We start from the raw sequence: 13,658 nt of genomic DNA on the forward strand, positions 1-13,658 counted from the left end.
ATTATTCTTTATTGTAATAACATTTTACAAGATAACTGTTTTTTTCTGTATTTTTGATTAAATAAATAAAGCCTTGATGAGCAGAAACACTTCTTTAAAAAACATTACAAGTCTAACTCATCCCGAACTATTGAACGGCAGTATATTTGGAGAAGTGCATCTCAAATCACATAAAAATATTTTTATCATTTATATCTTAATATTCATACAAAATAAAATGGTTGTTTACAAATCAGCCGCTCTATAAATATAAACTAGTTTTTAAACCAACACATTCATTTTCAGACTGATTTACTGCTTAAATGATTGTGTTGCATTGCATATCCTAATGCATTCAAAACCTCAGGAACAAATGCATAAGAAGCCGAACACATCTGCTTTATAAGGACAGTAAGACAATCTGTATATGATGTTTTATGTATTTTAATCTCTGTATACATTCAGAACATTCAATGCATTTCATTTTAATAAAATTGTATTTTCATTATAAATATCTCTGTGTGTAGATGGTGTACACTTTTTTAAAGGGATCTAAATATGGTCATGCAGAATAAGTCATGTGCTTTATAAGTACTAATAAACAGCCAGTATGCATGTTAATAACTAGTTAATAGTGAGAATCGGACAATAAACTAAAGTGTTATCTCTTTTCTGTAATGACTGTCCAACTTCATTATGTTCATTGTTACATAAACGATTATATAATTTAATACAGAAAATATAAACCACATAAAATCAAAAGCAGGCTCTAAGAAATAATGTAAGTGATGGAGGTCTTAGGGTTTTTGACTTTATTCAACTTTATTCAACCTGAAACAACTGTTAATCAAATATGCAGAATAACTACGTTAATATAATTTGTTTCGAATAAACATAAATAAATAATTGGGTTTTGAGATATAGTATTTAAATCATATTTTGGGGCTTCATTAAAATAGTACTGTATTACCAGTGCTATAAAAACTATTATTAATAATAAAAGAAAGTGAACCTATAAACCTGTCTCTAATAATACTATTTTGTTATTGTGTTAACACTTTTTGGAACAAGCTATGTAAATAACTACAAAAACTGATGTCAGAATAAAGGCATTTAATATTATTTTTATTTATCACAACTCAAAATCTTGAATTCAGTCCATTGTTCATCTATTATTCTGACTAAATTATTCCTAAATGCACATTTTTGGATAAGGTTATTTTTTTCTAGACTACTATTTGGTTGGTTTGTGATGAAAAGTAAATGAATTTGAATATTTAACCTAATGTTTCTTTTGTCTGGCTTTTTTTTTTTTTTTTACCACTTTAAGGTCCTTTTGGAGGGGGCGCTGATAAACTAGCATTTACAGTATTTAAAAACAACAGCCCAAAATCTATTGGTCCTTCAAACGGTGACGTACTTGTCGAGGAACTGGCCGAGTGTTTTGTGATGTTTGTGTAAACACTATTGATGCGCGCTCGGATCACCGGATCGCACGCGAGACTCTCCGCCAAACGAGCAGCACCTAAATCACGAATTCAACAGATTTATTCGCCACATAAGCGACTAGAATGTCCGCGTCGGGCGACATCCACGCGCAGCTGGCGTCGATCCTCGAGCGCTTCGCCCAATGCGCGCTGCTGGAGATGAGTCGCGCGGTGGAGCAGGAGATGACGCGCCGCCAGATGGAGGTCGAGACCCTGCTGGTGAAGCTCCAGTTCACCGAGAGCGAGCTGCGATCAGCGCGACAGAGCCAAGCGAACCTGCGCTCCGTGGGAATACAAGTGCACAGCAGCGGACAGAGAGGTGCGAGGCGAGCGCGTTTAAACCCAACGCGACGCTGTACTCTTTCATCTTTAATCGCGATTGAACAACTTGCGCTTCTGATGAAACAACTTCCTATCGCTGCTGACGTATGCAAGGCCGCGCTTCAGCCAATAGCCAGCGACCCGCGTGCTAGCCACGCCCCTTTAACCTGTCATACAACGCTAGTGATGGTGAAAAGAAGCATTTTCGGATGTTTTTCTCTTAAATGTGTTTCCCATCCCTAAAACCCCGTGGTTACGCGCGCGCTGGCTTGAGTTTTAACACTTCGAGGAACATGCAATGAAAGTGAATGAAAAGAAGATAGCTTGTGCTCTATATTTAAAGTCTTGTTTAGATAGTTAGTTAGATCAAATTACCAATAGGGATGATTTACTCGTGCACCTGAAAAAAGATCATTCTGTCATCGTTTCATTTATCATGCCATTCCCAAACCATATGATTTTCCTTCTTCCATGCAATATTCCGAAGATATTTAACATGCAATCGTGCAGTCATTTGATAGTTAGATAGTTAGTTATTAATCACAAATAATTTCACTCTAACATGTCTCATTGACACTTTTAGGGCAATAAAGTTTTATATATATTTAGTTTGTCTCTTTAAAAAAAAACAAAAAGATGTCAAATTATTGCTGAAGTGAAAAACAAAATTTATAGAAGTTTAATTTTATTATTATGAAATGCACACAAAAATAATATTTACAAATTTTATATAAAATAAATTTTCCAAAATATGTTTTATTATAAGACTGCAAGAAAATCAAAGCTATAAATTTAAACCAGATGTGTTGATATCGCAAAAAAAAAAAAAAAAAAAAAAAAAAAAAAAAAAAAAGGCTTTCAGTATGGTTTTGTTTAAGCGCAGTACCAAATTTTATTGATATTTTCTAATAAAGTTGTCTCTAATAAACCCGTCATTGTATATTAAGAATATTGTTGGCTGTTCTCTTTTGTAAGTAGCTAAATTCATAACATGAGTTTTTTTTTTTTTTTTGCGTTCAGTCCATACAGATTGTTACTGTTGTGTTTCATGCTTTTTCCCACCATTTCTTTTTCTGATTAGAAGTGAACCTCAACCTTGTAAAGTCCAATGAAAATCATGATGGAGGAACACAGACAGAGACGCACACAGACGATTCTTCAGCACAGACATTTGCACTAACTGTAAGGATTGCTTCATTATTAGATTCTTCGTCAATATTTGTTATATTTCTCTTGATTTCTTGTCATTCTCAAACGCAGGAAGATGGAATCAAATCCATTCAGATCAAAGAAGAGCACATGGAGGACAAACAGTGGGACAGCGGACCGAGTAAAACACATGCACATTCTTAAAATAACCATGCTATTAAAAATTATCTTAAAGCTACCACGTATTCACTTTTTAACGTTGTCAAATATAATACACTAATCTACATTCTCCGTTGTTTTACACTTGTTTGAATGATTCCACACTGTCTTTATTGTAGTTTCTCCTGCTCTTTGCCCGTTTGGTCCAGAGGTGGAGGACCAGGACAGGTTCAGTGCAGGAACAACAGAACCAGCTAGAGAGGGTGAGAGATCAGTACTAGTCTAAATAACTAGTCTTTAGAATTAAGGACTTTTTTAGCAGCTTTATGAAGCATCAGATTTAGTGCACAGTATGTATATGGCATGCTGAATTATTGTAAAATTGGGGTGTGATGCTAAAAATGAGGTTTGGTAGTACTTGTTTTGAGACAGAAGTGGGTAAAACTAAACATGAAATTGCTTCTTTCTTTTTTATTTATCAATGTTATATTTAACAAATTGTGCTTCTGTTTTTAACCCTCTGGTGTTGTTTATGTGGTGGTCAAAAATGACAGATTTTTAATTATTATTTCAATGACTTGAATGACCTTTATTTTTGATTTATTATTTAATATTTTTAGGTTTTATTATGATGCTAAATTATATTTATGGAACACGCCATTTATTACTTGTTAACCACTTTTTGAGAATAGACCTGAAAGTGTAATTTCCAACTAGAACTGTCAGAATTCTTGAAAGGTTTGGAGTGCAGACTTTAACTTGCTCTCTTTATAAAAAATTAAAAAGTGGAAAAAAATGAACTGAAACAAAAATTTTTTATAGATGTTTATCTTTATTTTTACGAAATGCACACAAAAATAATAATACAATTAATTATTTATTTATAAAAACATTATATAAAAAATATGTTTTCCAAAATATGTTTTACTTTAAAATGCAAGAAAATCAAGGCTATATATTTAAACCAGATGTGTTTTTTAAATTTGAGGTTGATATCGCAAAAAAATGAGCTTTCAGCAAGGTTTTGTTTGAGCGCAGTACCAAATGTTCCCACTAGGTAAATTAGCTTCCATTCATTTCAATTGCAGTCATTTTTGACCGTGAACAAAACAAGCATTACTGTTTTCTTCTGGACCATTTTATCTTTTGGAATCATTTCAATTATATATATATATATATATATATATATATATATATATATATATATATATATATATATATATATATATATTATATATTATATATATATATATATATATATATATATTTTTTTTTATATATATATATATATTTTGTTGTTGTTGTTGTTGTTGTTGTGTGTGTTCACATACTGTAGCAAGTACCAAAACAATTACCAAGTTTTTTACTATTCCAATGAAGTAAAAAAATAAAAAATAAAAAAATAATAATAGTTTTACACAAAACATCACTGAACAACACAAGAGGGTTTAATACATTAATTTATAAATATATCTGCAAGCAGCAATTATTGGGGTTTTGGGTGAAAAACCTAGGACTAGTTTGAAAAGTAGATAAAACATTTTTTTCCAAAATTCCCGGAAAAGATCTTTGCCCGAACCTGATGGGACCCGACGGGCTTGGCCGGATTCGGGCTTAATTTATATCTTATTACACAGGCTTGGCTTGGGTTCGCGCTCTGGTTTGTGCGGTAAATGAGCGGTCATGATGTGTTTCGATTAGTGCGAGAAAGATGCGAAAGGATGCTGAGTGAGTGTAATGGAGGCTTGCCTCTGGCGATAACGTTTTGGTTGCACCAGAAAATAAAGCTGAGGTGTGGAAAAGTTTTGACCATTATTGCCAAATAACCATCTTAATTTAGAATTTATTTTAATTTAATTTGTTAAGAAAGACTCATTTTTATTGGTTCGTTGGCATGTTTATATGAGCCTATGTCTATTTAGAGTGCTGAGATGTTACGATGTTACAGAGGACTTATTTTATTTCTTTGTTCAAACTTCCAAGTGGCCTATAGCCAACGTTAGTTATGAATAAATTATGTTAAAACATGTATAAATGACTCATGCTTGACAAAAGGCAAAAGAGCTGTTCGTGTGCACATTTGAATAATTTTGGGGTGTAAACGGGTTCGGGCTTTAAAACAGCTGTCAATCAAAATGTACCTGTCGGGCTCGGGCCGAAACCTGTCGGCACAACTTTTAAGGATTCCAGCAACTCGAGTATTCTACTGATGGTACCAATTTTCTACTTTTGATCGCTGTAGCGCCCCCGTCAGGCCGATCGTGCCGAGCCTTTGTCACGTTGTAGGTAGTGTGAGTACTACCATCCCTCCAAGTCTCAGGTCTCTACGACTTACAGTTTGGTCAGCATGATTAGTTTTACGCGGAGATCGCTGATTACATGGGTTTGGAAAAGTGAATCGTTGAGCGAATCGTTTGAGAGTCGTTAAGCAAGTATGGTAAAAAATAAATGTATTTTATAAAACAAAGCAAGTGTTTTTTGATCTTGCATGCGTGTCAACCTGTTCCCAGGGACTCCTTAAACCAAAATATTAACCTTTCATTGCACATAATAGGTGCTTTGTCCTCACCCTCCGCTCTCTGTACTTCAATCAGGAGGCAGTGATTTCATCCTGGAGAGTAAAACGAACCCAAGTGGATTGTGGAATTCACTCGTTTCTGAGGAATATCCCATGAACGCCGAAACCCAGGCTTTGGACGTGTCTCCTCTGGAATCAGGCGAGCGATACGAGAACCGTCGGCTGGATCCGAGCGCACAGCATCACATGGAGGACGCGTACAGACCGGAGGAGATCCCTCTGCGTGTGACTCCTTCAGCGGCGGAGAGGAGCTCTCGCTGTCCTCAGTGCGGAAAGACCTTCACCACACGCTTCTACCTGAAGATCCACCAGCGCATCCACACCGGAGAGAGACCCTACACCTGTCCACAGTGCGGCAAGGGCTTCTACTGTAACTCACACCTGATCTCACACCAGCGCTCGCACACCGGAGAGAAACCCTACAGCTGCGAGGAGTGCGGCAAGTCCTACTCACACTTAAACTCTCTCAAACTGCACCAGCGCAGCCACACCGAAGAAGAGGCGTATGCATACTGGTGACCCCGTGTGACATTCGACACATACTGTGTATGATAAATGATCAAATAACATGGCTTTGTGTTTTATATACTGCCTTTTTAAAGTAGCTCGTCAATTGAATACTTTTATATCCTTTTTTAATCTATTTGTGAAACATTGTCTGATACAGAAAATGCATTACCTTTATATTTAAACTAGTGCTGTCAAACGATTAATCGCGATTAATTGCATCCGAAAAAAGTTTTGTTTACATTTTATGTGTATGTGTTGTGTATATTTATTATATGTATATATAAAACACATACAGCATATATTTTAAATATATTTTTACATTTTACATCTAAAATGTATTGTTTATATTTAATATATAAACAAACTTTTTCTTAAAGTGAGTGAGTGAGTGAGTGAGTGAGTAACACACCTGCATATGTGTGTGTGTGTGTGTGTGTGTGTGTGTGTGTATATATATATACACACACACACACACACACACCGTTTACAAACATATATTATGTTAACAAACTTATTTTAGTTGCGATTAATCGCAATTAATCGTTTGACAGCACTACATTTTTAATTTTTTATAACCTGTAAAACCTGTGCTACGCTGTATTTTTTTTGTGTGTGGATTATTTAATATGAGCGCACCATTTTGCTATTTACAATAAAAATCCATGACTTTCTGATGGATATGATGGATAAAGTCCTCTAGTGTCTTAATGGATCATTGGGAGGGAGTGCTGTAATTTTCAGTGAGGGGAAATAATTTAAATAAATAAAATAAAATAATACGAATTGAGGCAGTAATTAAAGCAAAAGAAGCCCCTCCCAAGTATTGAGTACATGAACAGTAAATGAACATACTTCCCAGAAGCCAAACAGTTCACTAAACACTTGGGTTTTTGTTAAATGTGAGCCAAAATCATCAGAATTAAAAGAACCAAAGACTTAAACTACTTCAGTCTGTGTGCATTGAATTTATTTAATACAAGAGTTTCACAATTTGACTTGAATTACTGAAATAAATGAACTTTTCCAAAACTTTTCTAATTTATTGAGATGCACCTGTAACTCCGACTGGATTCATCTTTACACCCGGGGTGAATAAAACAGCCTAATCTTAATGTTTAGATGAATTAACCCTTTAAATTGTGTTTCCGAAGGTCTTGAGTGTTTACAAGCCGCAACAAGCCTTTTTTAAACAACAACCATCCAGTAATAAAACCAATTATTTTAAATAATATTATACTTTAATTCATTTTTCTTCTTGATACAGACTTAATCAGGTTCTGTAATTGTCCAAGTTGTTTGGTGGCTTTATGAATAAAAGCTGAGAAGGTAAACACAAAGATCTGATGTTTTTATTAATAACATCCCACCAGCAATAAAACAAGTAATAATAAACAATCAGCATTAAATCTGTATTTTACAGTTTTAAGTAACTTAATTGTCTTGTCTAAAAACAAGATTTAACCATTTATTTATCGTCCTAACACAGTGTTTTACAGGTTTAGTTGATTTAACTGTCCCATTTCTTTATTTTTATGACCAGAAGCTGAGAAGTTGAACATAATACGTATACATAAAACATAATACTTTTTAGAAAGGATAATGTAAATTGAGCAAAATTGATGATAAAGACATTTATAATGTTCCAAAGTATTTATATTTCAGATAAATGCTTCTATTCATCTTCTTCTATTCAAGAAACCTGAAAAAATTCTACTCTGCTTTATTCAACATAATAAGAATAGTAATTATAATAAATGTTTCTTAATCAGAATATTAGAATGATTTCCGAAGGATCGTGTGACTGGATTAATGATGCTAAAAATGTAGCTTTGAAAACGGGGATAAAAATTACATTTTAAAATTAAATTAAACAGAAAATAGTTATTTTAAATAGCAAAAATATTTACAATTTTACTGTTTTTTTTGTACAAATAAATAAATGCAGGCTTGGTGAACAGAAGAGACTTCTTTAAAACCATACAAACATCTTACTGTTGGAAAACCTTTGACTGGTATAATGTAATAGTCTCGGTTTTATTAGAAGACATTTCACAACAGGAGAGCATCTCCGAGCTTTCCTTCCTCGTACCGTGAGCTTCCCGTCGGACAGGAGCCGGGGCTGGGGTCGGATCTCTGCACACGCTCCTCACAGAAACACCAGGAAGAGGAGGCAAGAATCCACCGTGAGCTCTCGTCTTCTTTCTGTTCGCCGTGTGGAGCTCGTGAAGCGCGTCAGGAGGAGCCAGCAGCAGAGAACTGCTCCTGTAGATGGAGGGGAACCTCGGAGCGCACGGATCCCGGTGCAAGTGAGTGTCGGATCTGGACGGAGTGAGTTTAAGGACCGGCGGCTGAAGAAGATCTGGAAGTGTGTTTCTTCTGCTATGGAGCTGCTCTGATTCCGATTTAAACTTCAAATCTGTTTTTAGGAAACGGGAAGGGTTAATGTGGAACAAACTCAGTACCTCACTTTGTGAGCAATAGCCTCCCAGGTTAAAAAAAGTGCACTTCCATAATATACTATAATTTTGTACTTAATATCGTCTTTTGAAAGTAGCATCCCACCTAGAAAGTAGAAACTCAGGGTTATCTGCTTTGGACATGGCTTTAAAGTTGCCACTTCTTTTAGTTTCTCTCAATTAGTTTTTTTGAGATTGGGGTACCATAAAGCCTAGAAAACAAAAGTGCACTTCCATAATTAACTTAAAAGTGCTCTATTCTCGCACACTAATTTTGTACTTAATAAACCTACACTAAAAATGATTCTTTAGTCCTTAAGATAAACATAATGTCACGGGAGGAGCACAAGACAGACACAGTGGGCGTGGCGTCAGGCCTCGGAGAGGCTTTTATTAACAGAAATCATAAAACAAAGGGAATAAAAGTGGCCAAAGGGGGAAAGTGTCCAAAATAACAGGGAATCTGGTGTCCTCGTCGTGCTGCGGGGTTTGTGTAGGTCGGGCAGTGTTCATCAAGGAAGGGTCCAGGCAAGGGGCGGAGTCCGGCGGCCGCACGCGCTCCCCTCCTTGGTCCGGGGCGCGAGGGGCGGCGGCTTCTCCTAGCGGCCGCGTCTCTCTCGTTGGCCGCGGCGCTGGTAGGGGATGGACGGCCCGGCATCCTGGCCCGTCGGCCGTGTATACGGGTGCGGTTCCCATCCGGATCGCGGGTCCGGCAGCTCACGTCTTGGTGGCGCGGGAGTCCCTCAACGCACCCTTCCTGGACCCACGAGGACACCAGTGTGCATGCACGGGGAAGAGACCGGTCTCCTGAGGAGAGGCGCGTTGGGCTTTTAAACAGCGGCGGTAATGAGGCTCCACTTCCTTCAGGTGTGCCCCATCACACGCCGCCAGCCCTGACTCGTCCAGCGCCCCTCCTCTCACACACCCACTCCAGTCGGGAGCCTGGTGAAGGGCGGCGATTTAGGATGGGGTGCCGGTGATAATCAGGGAGGAGGCAGCTGACTCGTCACAATAAGATCATCTAAGTGTACTCAGCTGTGCTATATTTAGACTAAAATACACTTTTAACATTCTTGCCCTGTTTCACAGACAGGGCTTATCTTAAACCAGGATTAGGCCGTAGTTCAATTAACATTAAATTTCACTTTAAAATTTAAATTCATGCATTAAGAAGATGCTTTTATCCAAAGCGACTTGCTGTGCATTCAGGCTATTTTTACCTATCATGTGTTCCCGGGGACTCGAACCCACAACCTTGCGCTTGATAACACAATGCTCTACCACTTGAGCTACAGGAACACAAATTAAGACATTTAAGCAGCTTTTATAAAAATGCTTTAGAAGGAAATGCTACAGATGTCACTGACATATTTCAAGAAATGTCAGAGCAAGATATTTTTTAGTTGAGATGACTCAAATATGCATTTTGGACGTTTAGTCTGTGAAACCGAGGGCTATCTTTGTATTTTAAAAATGCATTTAGTCAAGTACACTTGATGTGACCCAAAGAAGAAATCTATTTGTGTAACTCACCGGTGGGAAGATAACGCCCGTGCTCTCGGTTCTCCTCCTCTTCTGTGTTTTTCTCCCAGCGCTGGCTGAGATTGCCCAGGTTTTCGACGCCCAGCCACGGCTCCGAGCGCAAACGCTGCCGACCGCGACTCTCGCTCCTCGAAAGTTCGGGAGAAACCTCACCGCCTCCTCGAAAGTTAAAAATGTTCTCGCCCTCAGAGTTGGGAGAGCTGGTCTTGAGCTCGATGTCCGAGGGCGACATGCAGGAGACGGGCGAGCTGTCGGGCGACGGAGGGACATGCGGGTCGCAGCTCAGATCGGTGGATATAATGATGATGTCTCGTCCCTGGGCTTTGCAGGCGTCCAGCAGCACTGTGAGTGTGTCCTGATCGTGGGCGTTGATGGCGTAAACGAGCGCCGAGCCTCCGGCGTAGTCCTCCGTGCTGGGATCTGCGCCCGCCGCGGTCAGAGCCGACGCCACACCCGGCCCGGCCCGCTCCATACAGGCGTACATCAGAGCCGTGCGGCCCGTCGTGTCCTGGACACTGGGGTCGGCCTGGTGGTGAAGGAGATACTGGATGAGTCTGAGCATGCTGGATCCGGACTGATCGCCCCGCAGAGCTCGGCAGGCGGCCAGCAGAGGCGTCTCTCCTCGCTGGTTCCTCTCGTTGACCTGCGCTCCTCCCTCCACCAGGAGACGAACCAAGCGCAGTTTTCCCAGCCGAGCGGCGCTGATGAGCGGACTGCCATCCGCCGGGGAATCAGGTGACTCTGTCATGACCGAGCTCAACTTCAGCTTAGATTAAGACATAAAACATTTCAATTATGAGAAGTGATGTATTATGATGTAAAACACATAAAAAAAAAACATTAACTGAAAAAAGGGGGAAAAAGTTTTAATTATGAGATAAAGTCAAAATATGATATTTATAGAGTTCAAAGGGGGAAACTGAAAATCTCATAATTTAATATTTGAGACAGGTGAATAATATGAGAACGATCAAGTCAGAATTATTAGATTAAAGTAATTTTTATATTAAAATGTCGATATTATGACAAAACGTAAAAAAATGTAACATTTTATATCATTGACAAAAAGTATGTAAATCGTAAATTAGAGTAAAAAGCTAAATCGTGATTATGAGAAAATATCAAAATTATGTCAAAAATGAGATAACAATGTCATAATTGACATAAAACTTAAAAAAAAATTTTGAGGAACAATGTCTAAATTGTGACTCGAAGTCAGATCTTTGAGATAAATAAAAATGTATATTAAAAAGTCAAAATTCTGACAAAAATTGTATAACTGACATAAGAAGTGAGTATAAAGTCCGTATTATGAGATTTATAAAGTTGAAATTGAGATAATTGCAATTTTGCCGTAATTCTGACCTTTTTTTCTGAATTTACATCTCTGATTTGAGATCATGAGAGTAAAAAGTAAATATTAGAGTAAAAAATCAAAGGTCAAGCTTATGACACATTGTAATACTTATCACATAAAAGTGAAAATGATTAGAGTGAAATGTCGAAAATAAGTCATAATTGACAAAAATATGAATAAATGAGGATGTCAATTGTAAAAAAAAAATTGAAATAAAAATACATTATATAATATGATAAATTCATAATTATAAGAAAGTAAAACTTATGTGATATGTAATCATTTCAAACTTTTATCTCATAATTGATATATAAATGACTTACTAAGTCACTTAGGACTTTATTTGGACAAATTATGACTAAATGTTGACATTTGATTTCTTGTAATATTTATGACTTAATATTCAATAATTTTCTTTTTATCTCATACTTGAATATATCATCATTTAGACGTTTTTTTTTTACTACGGCAAAAAAACTACAACAACAAAAACAAAAATCTTATCTGGTGGAAATGGCCTTCCATATATTTTAATTTGCTTACGTTGTAAACATAATGTTTAATTTGACTATATTTGTTATTATTCCAGCGCATGTGAAACATTTTTCTGCTCATCAGACACAAATGGAAACACGTATGAAAGCAGCAGTGTGTTGAAAGGGTTAAATGATCTCTGGCTAAAATGTTGAAGGGCTGCACAACAAAAGCATCCGACCGCAGCTTTGAAATGCCTTCATCTCTATAGGTGTGCGCTCTATTTTAAAACAGGACAGGGCTTGAAAGTGGCTTCTGACGCTCCGGAACGGACAGATTTGAGTTTATGGTCACTTCCAATCTTCAGTATCTTTGTTAGTTTGATTGAACACGCACAACATGCAAATATATAGTTTGTACACATTCTCATCCACGTTGCACATTAGTTTAAGTCTTTACTGTCCTTGAGAATTGTTGCTACTTTTTAGCACATTGTGTGTCCATAAATGCATGTACTTACTATAATATGCAATGTTTAATTTTTAAAGTAAAGATGTTTTATATGTAATAGTTTATTAAATTAATTATAATGTAATGTACCTGCAGATTTGGCTGAGACGATCCTCCGAAACGAGCTGCACCTTGATCTGGAGACGCTGCTGAAGTGAAGAGAGAAACCCAGCGAACAGATGAGTGTGTGTGTGTGTGTGTGTGTGTGTGGATGAACACACATATCAGACTGAACTTCAGTCACTCACACTCAAGAGTACCGTTCTTTATTGGTCAGCGGTCATAGACATTTTCAAATAATTTAAGGGAATAGTTCAGCCAAAAATGTAGAATTACTCTACCATCCAAACATAGGATGAGTTTGTTTCTTCATCAGGTTTGTAGAAATGTAGCATTGCATCAGTGTCTCATCAATGGATGCTCTGCAGTGGATGGGTGCCGTCAGAATAAGAGTCTGATAAAAACATCACAAAACATTGCAAATTGGTACATTTTCACCTCCACATTTTCACTGTTTATTGAATGAACGTCTGGATTTGTTTGCTGAATCAGTTGCTGATGCAAAGTAAAAGATTCTAGTCTATAATTGCTAAAAACTAGATTTTATTTTTAAAGACATTTGTGAATCGGATCGTTTTGTCACAACTTATGCACAAAAAGTATATGCATGTACATGAGGTAATATAGTGCATGTCTTGAGCTCTAACTCTCGCTCTGCATGCATCTTTAATAACACAGTACTGTTAACATATGATTACAGAAACAAAAGCAGTTCATCATATGAGTGGAAGTGGAAGGGACTTTCTCAACACTGTCAGTATTTTTCCACTGCTTGAGTTTCTAGAAGCGTCTGACCGTCCTTCACTAACACTGTCTCAAAGTCACAACATTTCTCGTAGCTGTGTTGAAATGTGTTTACATGCCTGATCCTTCACACGATTCCCGTCTAGGGCTGGACGGCCAGATATCATGTGATAAAGACATGAGAAACAATGCACTGGAATTCTGCCATTGGATTACAAATGCTGTTTGGAAATGAATGTATTTATTTATTTGCAAATTCTGCCCTATACAAAGAAATGTTGCTGAGAATTTACTGTTTTAATGTTTTCCTCAGACTTGCTTAGAATATTAGG

General features: G+C 37.2%; 2 protein-coding genes across 2 annotated transcripts; one reads left to right on the forward strand and one right to left on the reverse strand.

Annotated features, from left to right (window-relative positions):
* Window positions 1-1,317: 1,317 nt before the first annotated feature.
* On the forward strand, window positions 1,318-6,432 carry LOC113045205 (zinc finger protein with KRAB and SCAN domains 1-like). Its single transcript, XM_026205421.1, has 5 exons — window positions 1,318-1,785; window positions 2,869-2,969; window positions 3,048-3,117; window positions 3,275-3,358; window positions 5,690-6,432. The coding sequence occupies exons 1-5, from the start codon at window positions 1,551-1,553 to the stop codon at window positions 6,190-6,192; spliced, it is 993 nt and encodes a 330-aa protein (XP_026061206.1). The 5' UTR covers window positions 1,318-1,550; the 3' UTR covers window positions 6,193-6,432.
* Window positions 6,433-8,118: 1,686 nt separating this feature from the next.
* On the reverse strand, window positions 8,119-12,695 carry LOC113045207 (ankyrin repeat domain-containing protein 34B-like). The gene is made up of 3 exons (XM_026205424.1): window positions 12,613-12,695; window positions 10,173-10,947; window positions 8,119-8,599 (listed from the first exon to the last, which is right to left on the reverse strand). Exons 2-3 carry the CDS (start codon window positions 10,927-10,929, stop codon window positions 8,172-8,174), a joined length of 1,185 nt encoding a protein of 394 aa, XP_026061209.1. The 5' UTR covers window positions 10,930-10,947; window positions 12,613-12,695; the 3' UTR covers window positions 8,119-8,171.
* Window positions 12,696-13,658: the final 963 nt, after the last annotated feature.

The sequence above is a fragment of the Carassius auratus genome, chromosome 27 (assembly GCF_003368295.1).
Source record: "Carassius auratus strain Wakin chromosome 27, ASM336829v1, whole genome shotgun sequence".
Classification (NCBI taxonomy): domain Eukaryota; kingdom Metazoa; phylum Chordata; class Actinopteri; order Cypriniformes; family Cyprinidae; genus Carassius; species Carassius auratus.